Source organism: Cetorhinus maximus, chromosome 30 (genome assembly GCF_964194155.1).
Source record: "Cetorhinus maximus chromosome 30, sCetMax3.hap1.1, whole genome shotgun sequence".
Lineage (NCBI taxonomy): Eukaryota > Metazoa > Chordata > Chondrichthyes > Lamniformes > Cetorhinidae > Cetorhinus > Cetorhinus maximus.
In genome coordinates, this window is record NC_135908.1 from 16283769 (window position 1) to 16306796 (window position 23028).

A 23028-nucleotide genomic window follows, 5' to 3' on the forward strand; every position below is an offset into this window, starting at 1 on the left:
CTAGGCTTCAAAGTGGTGGAAGGCTCACCTTCCCTGAGAGGCCCTGAGAATCAACTCGTTGGGGCCAAGCAGAATTAGGTTCTCTCCAGTAACACCTGGAAGCCAGTGGGGCTTCAGCACTCAATACCTCAGTACTAGCATGGCCTTGGGAAATGTCTCTGCCCAACAAGCCCCTAAATAATACCCTCAGTTGAGGAGGGGGCAGAATAAGTATTTCATTCAGCAAGCTGACAAAACTAAGCTGCTGCTTAGTGGGTATTGGTTCAAAAATCCCTCGTACAGTGTCCTGAACTCAGCTTCCTCAGGAGAATACCTCTGCAGAATCCATCACTCCTGAAATGTTTTAATTGGAGGGGGTTATTCAGAGCCCCCTTGGTGATATTGGATACTTTGGATTTGATGACATTTTGATTTGGAGGAGCACGCACCAGCAGTGGTGCGAAGGGTAGGACTTGGAGGCTCAATTCAGCTCCATGTTGTCAACTGTGTAGGCTCCTGTTCACAGGAAAGGACAAGGGACAGTTCTTAAGAGTTGGGATATTTCTTGAGTTGTAAACCTAGATGTTATCTGATCAGTAAACTGTTCAAGTCCAGCCCTATTTCTGCTATTGCCCGATAACATGCATTTCAAGCAGGTTCTTTGGCTTTCCCTTTTCTTACCAAGGTGCTGTGGAACTGACGATTTCTTTTTTACTCTTTCATGGGCATTGCTGGCAAGACCAGCATTTGTTGCCCATCGCTAACTGCCCTTGCGAAGGTGGTGGTAAGCTAGCTTCTTGAACTGTTTCAGTCCGCCTGGTGTAGGTACACCTACAGTGCTGTTGGAAGTTACAGGATTTTGGTACAGCAACAGAGGAGTAACAGCGATATTATTCCAATTCAGGATGGTGTGTGGCTTGGAGGGGAACTTGAGTGGCTTGGAACTCCTTTTGCCTTCTGACTGAGATTAGCTATTTCAACACTGACCAGAGATTGAACCTGGGTACTTTCTGCCCTGTTTACTTTAACTGCTCACTAACTAAACCAACAAAGTTCTTGAGAGCCTGCTAGTGATTTTTTTTCAATTATTTTTTCTGAATTAGTAACTTGGTGGAGGCACAAGATTTTAGCCTACACCATGTATTTTAAATTTCCAGCAAGACTTGAACCCCATTTCAATACAGTACAGGCTAGGGATCCTAAAAAGATTTGCTGTAAATAAGATATATAGAGTGTGATTTTAACTGGGTCTGTTGCTGTGAATTGTATGGTAGACACTCATCATTTTTTCTGAGAGATTTACTATTTCTTTAAAAAGCCACACTTTCGGACCTGAGGGTTAAGTGCATGATTTTTCTAATGTTTCACTCCTAAAATAATTCATGCCCAAGAGCAATATCAAGGCAATGATCTGATTGATGAAGTGTTCAGAACAAGAGAGCACAGTATGAATAGCTTCCAATAGAAATATGTGCACAGAGTGAGATTACTGCCTTGAGCTCGCTTCAGGGCACTGTTGATACCTAGTTGCACTATTAAACACTGGCTTTCACACTGCCGGAACTCATCACGTTTACAGTGTCGAATTCCCTGAAGTGATCTTCAGGCTGTAATCTCACCTCTGGGTTCATAAATCTGTTGGAAACTATTTGTACTGTGTTGGCTTGTTCTGGGCACTTCATCAATCAGGTTGCTGCCTTGTGACTATTCTGAGGCATGTATTATTCAACAGTGGTACTTTGGAAAAATCAGGCAATTAGCGCTTTTAAAAACGCACACTTTTGGATTTAAAGGTAGTGATGATGTGCTTTTCAACCGATTTGTTATTTTCCTTCACTTGCAGCAACATTCAGCAATTCTGCTGTTATTTCAAGGAGCTTCCAGCAGTGGAGTTGCGCAGTGGTAAAACTGCAGGTAGAAGGACCTATCACACCAGGAGCCAAGGAGATAACAGTGTGTATGTTGCTACATCTCTCTGATTATTATAATAATCTGTAATACTTAATAAAATGGACACAAGTGAGAGCTAATCAAAAATGTAAAATCGAGGCCACAAAAAAGCCCATGTTGAAACACTTTTTTAACTCGAGCTGCAGGCAAGTTTTCTCACTTTCGTATTGATAAAAGTTAATCCACTTGAATTGAGCCAAGTTGAACTCATCTTTTCGGACTGTTAATTCCTTAGACTCTTGGAGTGGGGGATAGTGGTTACCAGAGGATTGGAGAATTACAAATGTTACGCCCTTGTTCAAAGTCTTTTTTTGAGCAGTGAGCGGTTACGATGTGGAATGCACTGCCTAATTGTGGTGGAGGCATTCAAAGGAAATTGGATTTTTATCTGAAAAAAAAATTGCAGGGCTAATAGGGAACTGGCAATAGGTGAATTGCTCCTTCAGAGGGCCAGTGTAGACAACTGGGGCCAAATGTCCTCCTGTACTGTCACCATTCTGATTCTAATTCATGTTAAAGAGGAGTAGAAAAGGGTTGAATGTTGTTCAGCACTTGCCTTGCCTCATTAGCTAATGGCTGAGAGAAATTATAAATCAGCTGTAAAAATGCTACTGCTATAGTGTGCTATGCCTGTAGTATATCTTGAGTTTTAAACAAGACCCTGAAGACCTCAGGATATTATAAAAACGATGGTTTAGCGACTGCAAATATTTTTTTATACCAGAAATAGTGGGAGGGTGGAATCTATAACAAATTTTAAATGGGAGGATGATGCAATAAAATGCTAATATGTAAGGTAGGAGAATGGAACTGCGTGGATAGCACTTTAAAAAACTGGGTCAGGCTCATTTGGTCAAAAGATCCTGTGTGTTGTATGGTTCTCTCTTTCGAGAAGATATGGGAGTTAGTAACTAGGACCTGGAGCCTTAGAGCAGTGCTTATTAATTATGCACCTTTTTTTTGTTTCCCTGTTAAATATTACAGCTCCTTGGTTGAAGAGTTCCGGAAAACTCTCTGCGCTTTATGGCAAGGAAGCCAAACTGCATTCTGTCCTGAATCTCTCTTCTATGTAATTTGGAAAATCATGCCGAATTTCAGGTAGGCAGCAGAGGAGAGTTGTTCTGGAAGAATCACACCCAAAAATGTTGAACTGCCTTTCTCCTTACAGGTGCTGACTGACCTGCTGTATACTCCTAGCACGTGTAGTTTTTGCTGATGTGAATTACTATTAGAGAGAGTATAATGAATCAGTTGTGCTGCCCTCTTTTCCACAACTAAGATGCCTCTGCGAAACAGCCCTAATTCTTGTTAACCAACTAGCTGAGAACACACACAATTACCTGTGGAAGCCTGTTCAATCAAGAAAATGTGGCTTTGATTTCACAATTTATTTTGTAGCAATGTCAACTTAAAACAGCATAGTGATTCTTGGGAGTTAGAGATTTGTAAACCTACTTAATGTTTTGAGTTTGTTTGAGTGGCCTTGCCTCGAACTGTAAGTAGTAACTGTGATTAGGAGGCTATCCATAATGTGTTTCAAAACTGCACCATAGAGTATAGAATCTAAAGGAATTTTTCTATGTACAAATATAGTATGGAACACTAAGTAAGGAGTCATCACATTGAATTCCCTCAACAAAATGAGTGTTTCCAGGCAAGTGAATTGAAATTACTACCATTTGCTTTATCATGGAGCTAGAATTAATAATGGGGAATCCTAATTTGCAATGCTGGATGCAGTGAGGGAGAGAATTCCCCATTGGAGCATAATATAGTGAGGTCTGTAAAAGCTATGCTAATCACTTGTAATGTGTGAGAGGCCATTTTACAGTTAAAGAGGCCCATTCCCTTCACCAGGGGTGGTTCATTGTTACATAATTCTCATTGCACATAGTGCCTTGGCCCACCAGGAAGCTCAGTGACCACTTCCCAAATGATCCAGATATTTGCCAGTACTTTTCAGAAAATTTTTTTTTCCCTCCCGAGGCAAGGTATCACAGAGTGCATGAATGTTTCACAAAAATGTATTTTTTATTACTCTTTCATAGGTTGTGGGTGTCGCTGGCTAGGCCAGCATTTATTGCCCATCCCTAATTGCTCTTGAGAAGGTGGTTGAGAGCAGAGACTGCAGCATGGCTGCTGCAGTCCCTGTGGTATAAGTACACCCACAGTATTGTTAGGAAGGGAGATCTAGGATCTTGACCCAGCGACACCCACAAGGAACGGTGATATAGTTCCAAGTAAGGATGGTGTATTCCAATGTTGTAGACAACATCAAGGTTTCGCACCAAATATGAACAGTTTTATAACAGTGAAGTTAAAATTTGTCACTTTTTGCAGAAGAGCTAGCTTATTTATCCAACAAACTGCAACTCCCTCATTAAGAATATCAGATTAAGCACAATGCTCTAAACAATTTGTAATGGAAAGAATCAAATGATTGAAATTTTGTGCCTCAGGAAGATTGAATAATGATTTTCTCTGTCTCCATGTGCAGAGGATATCAACAGCAAGATGCTCATGAATTTATGCGATATTTGTTAGACCATCTCCACTTAGAGCTTCAGCGGAGCTACAATGGTATGACAACTTCATTTATCTCACCAGACAGCTCGAGCATCTCTTCATCCAGTAAATGCTGCATGTAAGTCCTTGATTTCGTCCGTATCGTGTATCAGATAAAATATATTGCCAAATGCTGTATTTGTGTCTTGACCATCATTGTTGTGGTGTGTAGTTGTTGGTTATTTGACAACTGAGCTGTCTCTTCTCCATTTTACTGTTATTGATAATATTTTGTTTACTTTCAGAAATGGTGTTTCAACAGTTGTTACTAACATATTTGGAGGAATACTTCAGAATGAAGTAAACTGTCTAATTTGTGGGACCGAATCCAGAAAGTTTGATCCATTCCTTGGTAAGTATTTTTGTTTTAGAATATTTCCTACATAGGGATTTATTATACTCTCAACCATGTTTTTTCTTTCAAGATCTTTCATTAGATATCCCAAGTCAGTTCAGAAACAAAAGATCCAAGAACCAGGACAATGGACCAGTATGTACCCTACGTGGTAAGGTTCTGTTTGGTTTTAATGTTTACATAAGTGAAAAGAGGAGTATAAAATTGGTAACTAACTAACAATGAACAGGCCGTTAAAAGCCACCTCAAATAAAGGAGGAAGAAAGTTAGACAGCAAGGTGCAGTTTAACTACGAAATGTCTATTTAAACTGAGACCTCTTGTGGCATTTTCTATGGTAAGTCAGTGGAAAATAGTGTTTCCTTACCCACTGCGAGGAATAACAGACCTGCTGTGCCACAGCTCTCAACCATACCATAAATACAGATAGTAGTTCTGAAGCCAACTCGAGCCTTAGGCCTGTGCCTGGGACTAGTTCCCACAGGACAGTTTTCTCCAAGTTGAAGTATGTTTTGCAAGTTATTTAGATCGTCATACATTGTTTGCTAGTTTGTTGTTAACAGTCTGAAGAAATAAAAACTCATCTGAAACGGTTGAGAAAATATTTTGAGTGAGTTGTTTGGTTCAATATTTCAATTTTATTGCTGGCTGTTGCTAACTGCCTATTTTTGCTTTATGGTCTTTGGGTTTCATTTCTGCATTGCATTTGCTATTTGGCACTGTTCAGTTTTGATTTGCTACTGTTTTAGATTCCACCTGAGTATTACCATTAGTAATATCTTTCCTTTTTCAGACTATAACTATCTTCATATACTCATGTACTGTTCCTTCCTGCAGGCTAGCACCTGTGTCCCTGCTTTATTGTCCCCCTCCAACTGTGGGATAATTTTCTTCTGGAATGTGTCCTCCGTATACTTTCCCTTTGCTCACATGTTGCATGGTATAGTCAGCTTGTCCTTGAGCTCTACATTCCTCTGCTTGAGTCGCAACTTCTGGAAACTTTGCAGATCCAGGATATCCTACATTTTGCTGTAACTAACTTGGCTCCTGATTACATTATTTCTGTTTCCAGCCACTGTACTACTCTGGTTCGAATTTATTTGATGTAATTTACATTTACCTACCTGGTCTTGCAGATTCAGATTCACTCGGACTCCTGCTTATGGGCAGACCAGCCCCTTCCATCTGTCCTCTCTGCTCAATAAGCTGTTTATTACAACAAATGTATTGTAAATTTCATACCTGCAAAAACTTTGTAATGACTCACTCAGAAATTTTATTGGAGTATTGCAAATTTTATTCTGTGCTGATATAGCTTTTTCCTGATTAAAATCACTAATCAATAGCATTTGCCATACCTATATTGCACGATTGTGGCTATGATCCCAAGTCGTATTAAAAGGAACAGTGATAGATGATGTGTTTAGTGAGAAACTTTGTTTGTTTTAAGGACGGTTTAAAGGGCAAGTATTTTAGTTTCAAAGAAATCTCTTCCTTTCTCCAAAAAAGTTATATTCAAAGTGCATGTGGGTTAGACCCTAGGAAAGTCCTTCCCAAAAGCATTTGCATTGGGTTCATCTTTGGCTGGCTATTGTAAACTTCGCCTTGAGATTAGGGTTATTCTGTTCCCCCATTCATGGCTAGAAATTTGTGTAGCATAGTGGGTTTCTGATCCACGAGATTGCACAAATTCTGGGGCAGATTGAAAGTCTTTACATGGGATGAGCACGCCCTAAATTAAGCGGTTAATTTTAGAGAAACTGAATAGAGCAGTTTTGGAGAGATTAAGGAAACAGTCGAGACAAAATGTCATAAATAAAAGGAATGACGTAATTCGTAGAAACGTAGAAGTTCAGAGAATTGGCTTAACCATTAAGACATGCCTTTTACAAATATATCAGAATGACTGCACTCATGGTTGTTGCAGCAGTTAGAGACTGGAGTGTAAATGGTATCTCAAACACAGCAAAAAGAACCTGCCGTTATACGCTTTCATAGCCCCAGGACACCCGAATATAAATTATTTTGAAAGGTAAACATTATTGTAATGTGGAAAATGCCGTCACAAATTTACAAACGTCAAAGGTCCACAAGTAGCAGCGAGATAAATGATCACATTATCTGTTTTGATGGCGGTGGCTTGAAGGCCAAGATACCTGAAGAACTCCCTGCTTTTCTTTCTACACCCAGCTGAGGGGGCAGTTAGAGCTTTGGTTTCACATGTCACTCAAAACATGACACCTCTGACAACTCAGCAATCCCTCAATGCTGCATCGTAGTGTTTTTTGCTTTCTTCTTTCATGGGATGTGGGCGTCGTTAGCAAGCCCAACATGGGTTGCCCATCCCTAATTGCCCTTGAACTGAATGGTTTGCTAGGCTATTTCAGAGAGCAGATAAGAGTCAGCCACGTTGCTGTGGGCCTGGAGCCACATGTAGGCCAGACTAGGTAAGGATGGCAGATTTCCTTCCCTAAAGGACATTAGTGAACCAGTTGGGTGTTTACGACAATCAATGATAGTTTCATGGTCAACATTACTGAGACTAGATTTCAATTAATAGATTTTTCTGTATTGAATTTAAATTCCACCAGTTACCATGGTGGTATTTGAACTCATGACCCCAGAGCATTATCCTGGGCTAGTCCAGTGACATTACCACTATGTCAGCCTGGTTTCTGTGCTCAAGTCTCTGCAGTAGGGCTAGGTTGTTTGGAGTACAATGCAAGGAAGAACAACAAATTTATTTATACAAATGTCTTCTTTCAGTACATTGTATTCTTGTGATTGTCCTGATGAGTGCAAGGTGAAAAGCTGTGTCAAAATGTTTCTCTTTTCAGCAATACTCAAATTCTGTACTACCAAATTACTATAGAGAATTTAAATGTTCTGGAATAACAGATTAGACTGGAAGAAGAAAATAGAGCCATTAGATAAGTCAGAGATACATAAAATTACATAGAAAATCCAACTTAACCATATTCCTTTTGTTTGCACAGAATGGGTCCTTGCATTACTACGCTAACAACCAATTTAAGATAACCAGTCAAGCTCATAACATCATTCATTTTACACTTGCTAGAACTGATGTATATTCATACAGAAGGACCCGTCTCTGCAAAAGAAGGAATATGAATATGTTCAATCTTGGTCTTTTTTGAATGACCTGGGAGCTAGGGGAGCCTATAGTTCCCTGTTGCCTTCGCCATGGCAACGCCTCAGCTGAACAGTCGACTTGCCAACCAATCAGCGGCCTTTCCTCCTGTGGTGTAAATTGTTATTGTTTGAAATTTGGCATTTTGGCGTTTGTCCTGTTGAGTGCAAGAGGAAAAGCTTCAGCAGCGTGTGTCTCTTTTCAGCAAGATTCAAATTCTGTGCTACCAAGTGACCCTAGTGAATCTGTGTGCATTCTCTATTGCCTCAACAATCCTTCCGATAGTTTGGAATCCAGAACTGGACACACTGTACCAGCTGTGGTCTGCTAAGGTTTATATAAATTTGCGATTATAAAAACGTTTAGATTCTGTACTTCTAATCATAATTAGTGTTCATTAACTTTCTTTATGGCCTTATCAACTTGAGATGCACCTTGTAGAGGGAGCTTATTGTTAATCATGTCATGGCTGGATTTTGGCTCTATTCAGGAGCAATGTTGGTCCTAGTGTCAAAAAGCTCATGAACTCCCCTGTTACTATAACACATAATTGCTGTGTTCAACCACCAACCTCTCACACCGCCTTTGCCCTTTCTTTCTTTATGGCCTTATCAACTTGAGATGCACCTTGTAGAGGGAGCTTATTGTTAATCATGTCATGGCTGGATTTTGGCTCTATTCAGGAGCAATGTTGGTCCTAGTGTCAAAAAGCTCATGAACTCCCCTGTTACTATAACACGTAATTTCTGTGTTCAACCACCAACCTCTCACACCGCCTTTGCCCTGTGAACCCCCCCCAAACTGCCTCACCACCTTCTCAGCTCTTCTGGAGTCACTGAACCATACTGTAGTGGAAGCAGGGGCTGCCCTCCACAACAATGCTCAAATGGCTCTTTGACACACACATTGATTAAACTAATCGACTTGTCACTGTTTGGCATGGATCATTGCTCATATTGTCCACACAAAAGATCACTGGAAAAGAAGCTGAGCTTCTTAAATATATTAATTTCAATTCTTGAAGATGCCAGAGGGAAAGGAAATACAACAAAATATTCAAATCAGGCTACTAATGGCAAGATAAATGTTAGATTGGTAGACCAGTTGGATTTGCTTATAAAAACAAAGAATGCCGGAAACACTCAGCAGGTCAGGCAACATCTGCAGGGAGAGAAGAGAATTCCCGTTTCCAGTCAATGATCTTTTGTCAGAAGTTAGTTTCTCTCTGATTCTGTGTCCACAGATAATTCCTGACCTGCTGAGTGTTTCCAGCATTCTCTTTTAATTTCAGATTTCCAGTATCTAGGATTTTCACATTCTGAGCATGTAAGTGATACAATGTGGGAGTTTTAATTTTCATCCTGACCTTCTGCAGCACATGACAACAAGCAAAAGAAATTAAAATGAAGAAAGATTACGCCACAAATATATATATTTTCTCTTGCAACATTTAAAAAAAAAAGTTTGCCTGTAAATAATTCATAAGTTAACAATATTGTTTTTGATAAGTCGCTGAGAAGGACTGATTTTCATGGCAGGGCAAAAGGGGGACATTTGAAATGCATTGATGCTGAACTTGGATATTTTGGATCAAAGAAATTGTCCATCAGTTGGTTGGTTGGTCGGTCTGTCAGTCAAACCCAAAGCATGGTGAGAGTGCTGGCTGTTGAAGAGAACAAGAACCCCAAATCCAATGTAGGAAATAGATGAGCAAACATTAATACTCCTGTAAATAGCTGAGAAATAGAAAACTTTGGAACATAAGACATAGGAGCAGGACTGGGACCTTCAGCCCTTTGAACCCTCTCCACTGAGTGAGATCATGACTGACCTCCTACTTCAGTGTCATTTTCTGCACTATCTCTGTATCCTTTGCTGTTTTTAATATGTAGAAATGTAGAAACCCATTGAACTCTGCCTTGAACAGGCTCAATGATCGAGCCTCCAGAGCCCTCTGGGGCAGAGAATTCCAAAGATTCACCACCCTCTGAGTGAAGTCCTAAGTGGCCTTTCCTGTATTCTGACACTGTGTCCCCTGGTTCTAGGCCCCCTGCCCAGCTAGGGGAAGCGTCCCTCTTGTATCTACCATGTCTTACCTTGTTAGAATTGTGTATATTTGAATGAGATCACCTCTCATTCTTCTAACTCCAGAGAATAAAGGCCCAGTCTATTTAATCTTTCCTCATAGGATATCCCTCCATCTCAAGAGAGAAGACAATAGAAGTGCTGCATCTGGGCAAAAATGATAAACCCAGCATGGGAAATGGGACAAACAGTATAAATATTTGAGCTCAGGCAGGTTTATAGAGGGATGAACAATATGGCTATAATCTGTGAGAGCCACTATATTTATATCATGAGTAAGGTGAGGAAAATTTTTAACCTGAAGCAGCCACGTGATACATTGCTTCAGTACCTTTTCAATAACTCTGAAGCTATGAATTCTGAGCAGCTGAGCAGTTGAAATTTGAAACTTGAATAATGAGATGTTTTTGTTGGGTAAGGGTCTCGGGAGTTGTGGATCAGAGGTGAGTAAATGGATTTAAAGTACAGATCTGATTTGAATGGCAGAACAGGCACAAGGGGTTAATGGCTGTCTCCTGTTCCATATTACACCGTTAGTTGATTGAATGGCAGAACAGGCACAAGGGGCTGAATAGCTGTCTCCTGTTCCATATTACACTGTTAGCTGATTGAATGGCAGAACAGGCACAAGGGGCTGAATAGCTGTCTCCTGTTCCATATTACACTGTTAGCTGATTGAATGGCAGAACAGGCACAAGGGGTTAATGGCTGTCTCCTGTTCCATATTATACTATTAGGTGAATCTCTGTTGTAAGTGGCACATTGGTAAAGACTCCAGAGCTATCTTTGCACAGCATGATAGGTGATCTGGTTAAAACCAGTGCATTTTATATGTTGAGAATCTCACCAATATCGGTGTGTCAGATACTGTTAACAAATTCTTATGACTCATTTTATTTAATTTGGGAATAGAGAATTCTATGTGAGGAGCATGGGGGAGGAGAGAGAGCACTATTCAATAACACAACTTCTATTTTAACATAGAGAACACCCTAAGGTGTTGCCATGTCTACGGATGATGCTCCCATTGATACTAAGTTGGAAATGTTAATGTGCAAGAGTGCTGACCTTTATTTAGACTGTCTTCTCTGAATTGAGTTTAAATAGTTTGCAATTTGTCTCTCCTAATGTTTTTTCAATGCAGATGACTCTGGTAATGCAATCAGGATCCTCTACTTTTCCCCTCAAGCTCTTGCCTGATATATTTTGCTCTTTTTTTCAATTGAAATATGAACTTCTCTTCAAATTAAAAATAGGATGCTACGCATAAAAGCAGTGTTGACAATGTATCGTGGATATTTTTATTTCAGTAAACGTAATTAAAAACTCTAGATGCATCAACGGTGTCCATTAGAATAGCAGAGCCAATGCAGACTGCAGCTAATTTCTCCAAATACTGCACTAGACTACCATCCAAAAGAGGCCTCTTGAAGTGTTTTGGGGAAGAGTCCTAGCCATGTGCAAACTTAATGCAGCAACTCTGGTTTGCAAAAGACATCTGAGGCTCGAGAATCACAGAATCATTCAGTTGCATAGTGCCTGTGCCTGTATCGACTATTTGAAAGAGCTACCCAATTGGTACCATTTGCCTGTTCTTCTCTCATAGCTCTGCAGCTTTTTTTCATAGAAACTAGGAGCAGGAGTAGGCCATTTGGCCCTTCGAGCCTGCTCCGCCATTCATTATGATCATGGCTGATCATCCAACTCAATAGCCTGCTCCCGCTTTCTCCCCATACCCTTTGACCCCTTTCACCCCAAGAGTTATATCTAACTCCTTCTTGAAAACATACAATGTTTTGGTCTCAACTACTTTCTGTGGTAACGAATTCCACAGGCTCACCACTCTCTGGGTGAAGAAATTTCTCCTCATCTCAGTCCTAAATGGTCTACCCCATATCCTCAGACTGTGACCCCTGATTCTGACTCCCCCACCATCGGGAACATCCTTCCTGCATCTACCCTGTCTAGTCCTGTTAGAATTTTATAGGTTCCTATGAGATCCCCCCCCTCATTCTTCTGAACTCCAGCGAATATAATCCTAATCGACTCAATCTCTCCTCATATGTCAGTCCCGCCATCCCAGAAATCAGTCGGGTAAACCTTCGCTGCGCTCCCTCTATAGCAAGTACATCCTTCCTCAGATAAGGAGACCAAAACTACACACAATATTCCAGGTGTGGTCTCACCAAGGCCCTGTACAATTGCAGCAAGACGTCCCTGTTCCTGTACTCGAATCCTCTGGCTATGAAGGCCAACACACCATTTGTCTTCTTTACCGCATGCTGCACCTGCATGCTTACCTTCAGCGACTGGTGTACAAGGACACCCAGGTCTCGTTGCATATTCCCCTCTCTCAATTTATAGCCATTCAGATAATAATCTGCCTTCCTGTTTTTGCTACCAAAATGGATAACCTTACATTTATCCACATTATACTGCATCTGCCATGCATTTGCCCACTCACTCAGCTTGTCCAAATCACACTGAAGCATCTCTGCATCCTCCTCGCAGCTCACCTTCCCACCCAGCTTTGTGTCATCTGCAAATTTGGAGATATTACTTTTAATTCCCTCATCTAAATCATTAGTATATATTGTGAAATAACTGGGGCCCCAGCACCGATCCCTGCGGTACCCCACTCATCACTGCCTGCCATTTGGAAAAAGACCCGTTTATTCCTACTCTTTGTTTCCTGTCTGCCAACCAGTTTTCTATCCATCTCAATACACTACCTCCAATCCCATGCGCTTTAATTTTACATGCCAATCTCTTATGTGGGACTTTGTCGAAAGCCTTCTGAAAGTCCAAATAAACCGCATCCACTGGCTCCCCCTCATCAACTCCACTAGTTACATCTTTGAAAAATTCCAGTAGATTTGTCAAGCATGATTTCCCTTTCATAAATCCTTGCTGACTCTGTCCGATTCTGCCACTGTTTTCTACGTGCTCAGCTATTAAATCTTTTATAATGGACTCTAGATTTTTCCCCACTACCAACATCAGGCTGACTGGTCTATAATTCCGTTTTCTCTCTGCCTCCCTTTTTAAATAGTGGGGTTACATTAGTTACCCTCCAATCTGTAGGAACTGTTCCAGAGTCTATAGAATCTCAGAAGATGACCATCAATGCATCCACTATTTCTAGGGCCACTTCCTTAAGTACTCTGGGATGTAGATTATCAGGGCCTGGGGATTTATTGGCCTTCAATCCCATCAATTTACCCAACACCATTTCCCTAGTAATACTGATTTCTTTCAGTTCCTCCCTCTCACTAAACCCTGTGTTCCCCAACTTTTCTGGTATGTTATTTGTGTCCTCCTTTGTGAAGACAAAACCAAAGTATGTATTTAGTTGGTCAGCCATTTCTTTGTTCCCCATTATAAATTCCCCTGTTTCTGACTGTAAGGGACCTACATTTGTCTTCACCAATCTTTTTCTCTTCACATACCTATAGAAACTTTTACTGTCAGTTTTTATGTTCCCTGCAAGCTAACCCTCGTACTCTATTTTCCCCTTCTTAATCAATCCCTTGGTCCTCCTTTGCTGAATTCTAAACTGCTCCCAATTCTCAGGTCTGTTGCTTTTTCTGGCCAATTTGTATGCCTCTTCCTTGCATCTAATACTATCTCTAATTTCCCTTGTAAGCCATGGTTTGGCCACTTCTCCTGCTTTACTTTTGCGCCAGACAGGAATAAACAATTGTTGCAGTTCACCCATGCGCTCTTTGAATGTTTGCCATTGCCTATCCACCGTCATCCCTTTAAGTAACGTTTCCCAATCCATCATAGCCAACTCGTGCCTCATACCATCATAGTTTCCTTTATTAAGATTCAGGACCCAAGTCTCAGAATCAACTACGTCACTCTCCATCTTGATGAAGAATTCTATCACGGTATGGTCACTTCAAGTATTTGCATCCACTTCCCTTTTGAAAGTTAATATTGAATCTACTTTCACCCCCTTTTAGGTATGCATTCCAGATCATCATAACTTGCTGAGCTTTTAAAAAAAATGTCAGATAATCTCCCAGTCCTCCCATTGCCAATTACCTTAAATCTGTGTCCTCTGGTCAATGACCCTCTTGTCAATGGAAACCGTTTCTCCCTATCAGTTCTATCAAAACCCCATATAATTTTGAGTGCCTGAACAGATTAAAGATGATGATCATTGTTGTATTGTACTTTCACTTTTTAATTTCCATTTTGAGGCACTGTGCAAGCATTACCTCATATTTTCTTTTCTGAGACTGGAATTACTTAATTTGATGAAAAATTAATTACAGATGAAGTGTTTGGAGAGCCAGTAATTGCAGTTCTCTGGGCTATTTTTATTGCAGATTGCCTACGCAGTTTCACAGACTTGGAGGAGCTGGATGAAACTGAGCTCTATATGTGCCACAAATGTAAAAAGCGACAGAAGAGCACCAAGAAATTTTGGATTCAAAAGTTGCCAAAGGTTAGTATTTTGCCTTTTGGGCGGCTGAGTTGCTGAGAGATCAAATACAAAATAATTATCAGGATGTTATTGATTTCAAACCTGGCTCGGAGTTCTGTAGTTTGTGTAATCTTACAAAACACGTGTCTGAATTGCAGTTTTCAGTTTGACAATTGAGGACATTATCAACAGACTTGACTTCAGCACAAGTTTGTGGCCATCATTAATCACTTTAAAAATGCAGTGATTCTACAGCCTTTTTAAACATTTAAATCCCCATCCAGTGATCACTGAGTGGACTAGTTTCAACAATAAGGATGTGCTGCAAGGCCGCATAATTAACTTTCTGGCCTCCATTGTACAGTACAAGTGATGTCATTGGTACATATAGCTTGCAATCTCGCAGTTGCTTGGTGGGACGATTGATCTCTGTGCACGCCAGCATTAGTCAGTACTTCCATTGAACAACAGTGCAGAAAGCCTCGCTGAGTTTTTAAGGATTTACGGGTAGGACACTCTGCTGCAAAGTATCTGTTTCTGATACCAAATGTGCAGTAAAAGTTGGTTATGTCACCCCGCACATCTATTGCACTTAATTGAATAAAGTGGATGTCACTAGTAAGGCCAGCATTTGTTACCCATCCCTCATTTTTTTAATTCATTTACGGGATGTGGGCATTGCTGGCTAGGCCAGCATTTATTGGCCATCCCTAATTGCCCCTGAGGTGGTGGTGAGTTGACTTCTTGAACCGCTGCAGTCCCCGTGGTGTAGGTACTCCCACAGTGCTGTTAGGGAGGGATATCCAGGATCTTGACCCAATGACAGCGAAGGAACTGCAATATATTTTCAAGTCAGGATGGTGACTGGCTTGGAGGGGGACTTTGAGGTGGTGGTGCTCCCATGTATCTGCTGCCCATGTCCTTCGAAATGGTTGTGGTCATGGGTTTGAAAGGTGCTGCCTAAAGGAGCCTTTGAGAGTTTCTGCACTGCATCTTGTAGATGGTACACACTGCTGCCACTGCGCGTCGGTGGTGGAGGGAGTGAATGTTTGTGGAAGGGGTGCCAATCAAGCGGCTGCATTGTCCTTGATGGTGTCAAGTTTCTTGAGTGTTGCTGGAGCTGCACTCCTCCAGGCAAGTGGAGAGTATTCCATAACACTCCTGACTTGTGTCTTGTATATGAGGAGTCAGGAGGCAAGTTACTTGGTGCAGGATTCCTAGCCTCTTGTAGCCACCGTATTTATATGGCTGGTCCAGTTCAATTTCTGGTCAGTGGTAACCCCGTCAGGATGTTGATAGTGGGGGATTCAGCAATGGTAATGCCACTGAACTGTTAAGGGGCGATGCTTTGATTTTCTCTTGTTGGATATGGTCATTGCCTGACACTTGTGTGGCACGAATGTTTCTTGCCACTTGTCAGCCCAAGCCTGGATATTGTCCAGGTCTTGCTGCATTTGGACATAGACTGCTTCAGTACCTGAGGAGGTATGAATGGTGCTGAACATTGTGCAATCATGAACGAACATCCCCACTTCTGACCTTGTGATGGAAGTAAGGTCATTGATGAAACATTGATGAAGATGGTAAGCTTGGGGCACTACCCTGAGGAACTGGTACAGTGATGCCCTGGAACTGAGATGATTGATCTCCAACAACCACAACCACCTTCATTTGTACTAGATATGACTCCAACCTACAGAGTTTTCCCCCTGATTCCCATTCACTCTATTTTAGCTAGGGCTCCTTGACACCATACTCAGTCAAATGCTGCCTTGATGTCCAGGGCAGTCACTCTCACCTCACCTCTGAAGTTTGGCTCTTTTGTCCATGTTTGAACCAGGGCTGTAATGAAGTCAGAAGCTGAGTGACACTGGCTTAACCCAAACTAAGCATTAGCAGGTTATTTCTAAACAAGTGCCACTTGATAGCACTGGTGATGACCGCAGCCATCACTTCACTGATGACCAAGAGCAGACTAATGGGGTGGTAATTGGCCAGGTTGGATTTGTCCTGCTTTTTGGGTACAGGACACACCTGGGCAATTTTCCTCATTGCCAGGTAGATGCCAGTGTTGTATCTGTACTGGAACAGCTTGGCTAGGGGAGTGGCAAGTTCTGGAGCACAAGTCTTCAGTACTATTGGTGTATTGCCAGAATATTGTCAGGGCCCATACCCTTTGCAGTATCCAGTGCTTTCAGCCGTTTCTTGTTATCTCATGGAGTGAACTGAATTGGCTGAAAACTGGCATCTGTGATGCTGGGGACCTCCGGAGGAGGCCAAGATGGCTCATCCACTCAGCATTTCTGGCTGAAGATTGTTGCGAATGCTTCAGCATTTTGCACCGAGATGCAGAATTGTCCTTGAAGGTGGTGGAGAGCTGCCGCCTTCAACCACTGCAGACTGTGTGGTATATGTACACCCATCGTGCTGTTTAGAAGGGAGTTCCAGGATTTTGACCTAGCAACAGTGAAGGAGTGGCGATATAGTTGCAAGTCAGGATTGTGTGGGGCTTGGAGAGGAACTTGAAGGCGTTGGTATTCCCATGCTTCTGCTGCTCCTGTCCTTCTAGGCGGCAGAGGTCGCGGGTTTGGAAGGTGCTGTTGAACGAACCTTGCTGTTGTGCATATTGTATATGGTAATCACTGCTCCTTTGTGCATCGGTGGTGGATGGGGTGCCAACCAAGCAAATTTTTTGTCCTGGATGGTGGGAGCTGTGCTCATCTAGGCAAGTGGAGAGTATTCAGTCACACTCCTCCCTTGTGCCTTGTAGATGGTGGACAGCTTTGGGACTGAGATGATTGACCTCCAACAACATCCTCCTTTGTGCTAGTATGACTTCAACCACTGGAGAGTTTTGCCCCTGATTCCCATCGACTTCAGTTTTTCAAGGGCTGCCTTAATGTCAAGGGAAGTCACTCTCACCTCACCTCTTGAGTTCAACTCTTTTGTCCATGTTTGGACCAAGGTTATAATTAGGTCAGGGACTGAGTGACCCTGGCAGAACCCAAACTGAACAGGTTATTTCTAAGTGCTGCTTGATAGCTCTGTTGCTGACATCTTCCATCACTTTGGTGATGACCGAGAGTAGACTGGTGGTGCAGCAATTGGTCAGATTGGATTTGCCCTGCTTTTTGTAGAGAGGACATACCTGGGCAATTTTTCACATTGTTGGGCAGGTGCCAATATTGTAGCTGTACTGGAACATCTTGGCTCGATGTGCAGTTATTCTGGAGCACAAGTCTTCAGTACTACTGCTGGAATATTGTCAAGGCCAATAGCTTTTGCAGTATCCAGTGCCTTCAGCTGTTCCTTGATATCACATGGTGTGAATCAAATTGGCTGAAGGCTGGCCACTGTGCCACTGGGACCTCAAGGAGGCTCAGTTAGATCATCCACTTGACACTTCTGGCTGAAGATGTTTGCAAATGCTTCAACCTTGTCTTTTGCACTGATGTGCTGGGATCCCTATCATAAGAATTTAATGTTAAGGTCTTGAACTTTTTTCAATAGGTTTACCAAAAAAAGCCCTTGAAATCTATGAAGAGGCACATAAGGATGTAAGAAATAGAAGCAGAAGTAGATCTTTTGGCCCCTCAAGCCTGCTGTGCCATTAATTTTTTAAAAATTTGTTCATGGGATGTGTTGTCACTGTCTAGGACAGCATTTATTGCCCATCCCTAACTGCCCTTGGTCAACCACGTTGTTGTGGGCCTGGAGTCACATGTAGGCCAAACCAGGTAAGGATGGCAGATTTCCTTCCCTAAAGGACATTAGTGAACCAGATGGGTTTTTTATGACAATTTTGTGGTCATCATCAGTCTTTTAATTCCAGATTTTCACTGAATTCAAATTTCACCATTTGCCATGGTGGGATTCAAACCCAGGCCCCATGCTGGGCCTGTGCGATACTAATCCAGTAACAACCTCCACCATCTCTGATCAAAAACTTCTCTAACTCAGCATTGAATATATTCAATGACCCAACCTCCATTGTGCCTTAGAGTAAAGTAGAGAATTCTGTAGACTAATGACCCTCGGACAGAAAGTTCCTTCTAACTGCCTTAAATGGGGGACCCCTTATTCTCAAATTGTATCCCCTAAAAGAAAATTCCCGAGTTTAATACGCTGTTGAAGCTGTACTCCATCGAGCTGACCCCTCCGTGCTACATATTCCATGAGTTAGCAATAACTTGCTAACTTGTACCTGCCCCAACATGAGAGCTCTCTGTTTAGAATATTTACACCTCAATACAAAAATGACAGGGACACAGCTTTTCATCCTTAAATCTTTTAAAAACTCAAGCAAGCCTGCTGCACTGCCACTCCTTGCAGATGACTGACGAGAGCTGACTTTGTATTGGGAGCTTTACCCCAGGGCAATAAACTCCTAATTCACAAGTAGAATAGGCAAAAGTGAAACAACCTTCATCTTCTTGCACAGAAACATTAACATATCCTGTGGTAGACAGTTGTTTTGAATCAAAATGTTCCACATTTGCAAAGAGTAGTAAGTGAAAGCAAGAAGCTAATTAAAACCATCAAAGCAGACAGTTTCATTCAGATCTGCGTATTCCAGTACAGAAGCCAGTTCATTTACTGTAACTGGTAATCAGTCCTGTTGAGGTTTCTGTTTTTTTTAAAGGATGGGGTGCAGTAGGTGGAGTGCTGCATTCCTGCCAGTGCTGCAGTTTAATTTGTGTTTTTTGCTGACCCGTTCTTATAATGTCACTGTTAAATTGACTATAGAAGCAACACTTGTTTATTTAGGCAATTTTCATTCCTCAGAATTAATGACCAGCAAAAGGGGAATTGTATTCTGCTGAATTCTCACATAATCACAATTATTATGCACAGTCCTGGGTGCTTGTCCGCCTTCACTTTCCCGTGTTTTAATGATGCTCATAGCCCACCGACTGGATCAGAGCTTCAGGCTGCTTTGGGCACAGTTCCATCGAGTAGCAAGGGCTGGCAGAGACACCTAAAAGGAGATAAATGCTTTAATTTGGGGATTTAACAGAGTATAAATCCCTTTAACTCTGGGTATGTTCATTGTACTGTTGAAACTGGTTTAGGGTGTGATCTTGTATTTTAGAATGTGATATTCACCATTTTATGTGCAAACTGTGGCACTAGAAAGTGTAAAGTCATAGTTGCTGCTGTTTTATATGTGAGTTGACTATTAATCAATTAATTTAAAATTGATAGAAAACTCAGACAACTCATTAATTTAAAGAAGCATGATTCTTTTGTAGCACTTGAATCATATTAAGGCCCTTTTTTCTTGTAAAAGTCCCTTTAACTCTAGGTTATGTTCATTGTAATGTTGAAACTGGTCAGGGTTGTTTTGGTTGTTCATGTTATAATTGAATGTGTTGAAGGAAGTTGCTACATCATGAACTGAATAACTGAATTACTCTAACTTTTCCCACAAAATCTTTTATTTTTTCCTTTTTAACTTTAGGTGTTATGCTTGCATCTGAAAAGATTTCATTGGACAGCTTATCTGCGAAATAAGATAGATACATATGTAGAATTCCCTCTGCGAGGCCTAGACATGAAGTGCTTCTTATTGGAGGTAATTGCATTCGGATATAAGGCACTTTATCTGCTATTATCTGAGGATATAAATATTTGCAGAATATCTTCACTGACTGAAATCCTTATTGAGGTTTGCAATTCTGTGCTTGCTGGCCTATCATTTTGTGGCTTTTCACTTTACTGTAGAAATTCCATGCCCCCTCCTTAGAGGGGCCCCTTTTCCACCATGCTCTCCAGCTCATATGCTGTAACTTCAAGGAAGAACCAGGACAATCCTGGACAAACACCAAAAATGGCATTTACGTCGTTTCCCCAGGTTTTTCTGTAGTTTTGGTGGGCCCAGTGTGAAAACCTCAGTGGGAATTCACCACTACATCATGTTAAGTCTTGCAAATAGACACACTTAAGTTTCAATTCACTTTTTGGAATGCTTTAGATTATAAAACTGTTTGTCCTCTGCCATACTGTGAGCAACTCCATGGGGAATCTATCAATATATATACGTCAACAGTACTTCAGACATCGGGCATTGCACTTGATTATAGTCTTAAAATGCTGTGTGCTTCTCATGCAACAAAAGCCACTCTCTACGGACAAAACAATGAACAGTGGCCTCTGAACTCTTATTTACTTGATAACCATTAAACATTATCAAAAGAGAATCACGTAACCCAGAAGTGACTTCACCAGTCATTTGAAGAATGCAGAGCAATGGAATCTTGTAGTCCTAGAAAGACACCATTCAATTGTGAAGAATATTTTTGCAAAAATGTGATCGGTGGGGGCTGACTTGGTTTCATTTGGCTAGGTGAGAGGACTGACTTAATATAAAGAGAGAGTTATGAGTGAATGCATGCACACAGAAAACAGTCTGCCTGATCACAGCAGATATTCTGTCAGGCCTCGTGCTGTCCTCACTCACTATTCACGCACATGCTGCGAGTCTAAGTAATATGTAGAAGCAGGTGAGATTTAAAGCAAAGTATTTTTGGAGATAGTGGGGAGAGAGTAAATGTTTTCTAAAATATAAACAAATTCCTGGAAATACTCAGGATGCCTGGCAGCCTGTGGAAAGAGAAATTGTTAATATTTCAGGTTTAATACTTTTTCATCAGAAATCATAAAACCAATGGGTTACAGCACAGAAGGCCATTCAGCCCATTGTCTGTTCTAGCTCCAGGGATGAGAATTTTCTGCCATTTTAAATATATGTTATGATCTTCGGGCCTGATGCATGGCTCAAAAAACATTCACAACTCTTGCTGTCGTTGAGGGCAGGTACCGACTGCAGAGTAGTGATTGGTGGAGCAGTGAGCACAGGAGAGTCAGAGCTGCTGCTCCAATCACAGATTGTGACTCCCACAATGCTTGCTTCAGCTCCTCCAATCACAGGGTTTCTCCCTTCCCACTCATGCTGCTCCTGCAGAGACAGAAGCTATGATTGGAGGAGCAGTGAGAGGGGGAACTTGTAATTGCTGGAGCAGTTATCCTGGATGGTCTTCTCTTCTCTTCTCTTTCCTCAGAGTTAATGTTTCAAGTCCAATATGACTCTTCTTCCTAACCCTAACCCTGCACTATCGGAGTTCCGAAGAAGAGTTAACTCAAAGCGTTAACTCTGTTTCCCTCTCCACAGATGCTGCCAGACCTGCTGAGTTTTTCCTGTATTTTCTGTTTTCATTTCTGTGTTCTTCTCTCATGTTTCCTAAATCTAAGGGATGAAATTCTAGCTTTTAAGTTTGAAAGCAGCTAGCTGATCAAATTGCTGTCCTCCATTATGTTGAGATAACATTGCTTTTGTTCCGCAATACAGATCACAGCACTCCTGTGCAATTTAAAATGTGCAGTATCAGCATCTACTTCAGATTGAGAGTACCCTCCCCCATTGTGGTTTTGAAACAGCTCAATTTTCTTGTGTGTTTGGCGGCTGTTTACTGTGACTTGATTGGTTCTGAGATGATGAAGAACAATTTAACCTCAACTTAGCTTCTCTGCGCTAATTTTAATTTCACTAAATGTCCTCACAAATCGGTTTCAGTTCTGTGTTTTAAATGTGTCAGATTTTACCACTTCATGCCTTACTAATACAAGTGGGTAGTACTTTTTTCTTTTTTGAAAAAAACTTTTCTTTAAAGCAAAATAACATAGAGGGTTTCCAATGGATTTCCCAGCTTAATCCACAAGTAAGATTTTTAAAGCTCAGGTCAACTTTCCATTTGTTAGATTTAAGGAAAGAGTTGGTGTTATTGTTCTTGTAGAGTTCTGATTGAGCATTCCCTACCTCAGAACTGTTTGTTTTTACTGACCTCCATCCTCCACAAATGGTGGGAAATGTGACCCTTAATCAGATATCTTGCTGCATTACTATAGTTGGAGAAAGGATTCCCAGATTTTGAAATTGAAACAAACTGTAAAATGGTGAGAGGGCAATCCAAGTGTCCACAATGACTGGGTGAATCTGCAATGGAGCAGCATAAAACTTTTTCAAAGTCCCTGCGTCATTTTGGAGTGTTTATATCTTTCAGGTCCTTATAACTAGATAATCTCCCATGCTATTGCTGACAGAAAAATAAATATTTTTTCTATACTATTTGTACTCGATGACATGTGGGCATTGCTCACTTGCCTATGGCACATGTAACTCTCTTACAATGTTGAACCATACCCGCTTCCCAATTTATGTTGCGTTTGTGATATTTTTTAGAAAGGGTTTTTTTGTAACCCAAGAGGAGCTTCCGTGTGATGTCATGTAATGGAGAATAGCATCACAATCACCTGGTTACCAGAGAACAGTTTTTCGGTGGCGTTTTTCCCACAGGCCAATCACAGGGACTACTGAGTATAAGGTTATTTGTGGAAACCTGTCATGTATTTAACTGGGAACAAAATATAATCCCGCACCTACGAGACTACTTTATAACCATTGGTCCAGAGCCCTTGGAAACTGTCGATCATGACCAACTGCAATTGGAAA

At 41.3% G+C, this 23028-nt stretch overlaps 1 protein-coding gene across 4 annotated transcripts in view; it reads left to right on the forward strand.

The window, feature by feature from the left end:
* The window catches only part of usp3 (ubiquitin specific peptidase 3), a 97335-nt gene that overhangs the window by 60758 nt on the left and 13549 nt on the right, over window positions 1-23028 (forward strand). For all 4 annotated transcript variants that reach the window (XM_078532499.1, XM_078532502.1, XM_078532500.1 and 1 more), the window contains 7 exons: window positions 1823-1936; window positions 2914-3027; window positions 4427-4573; window positions 4740-4846; window positions 4920-5000; window positions 14422-14540; window positions 19981-20094. In XM_078532499.1, coding sequence (XP_078388625.1) covers window positions 1823-1936; window positions 2914-3027; window positions 4427-4573; window positions 4740-4846; window positions 4920-5000; window positions 14422-14540; window positions 19981-20094 — 796 coding nt within the window. The remainder of the gene's footprint in view (window positions 1-1822; window positions 1937-2913; window positions 3028-4426; window positions 4574-4739; window positions 4847-4919; window positions 5001-14421; window positions 14541-19980; window positions 20095-23028) is intronic.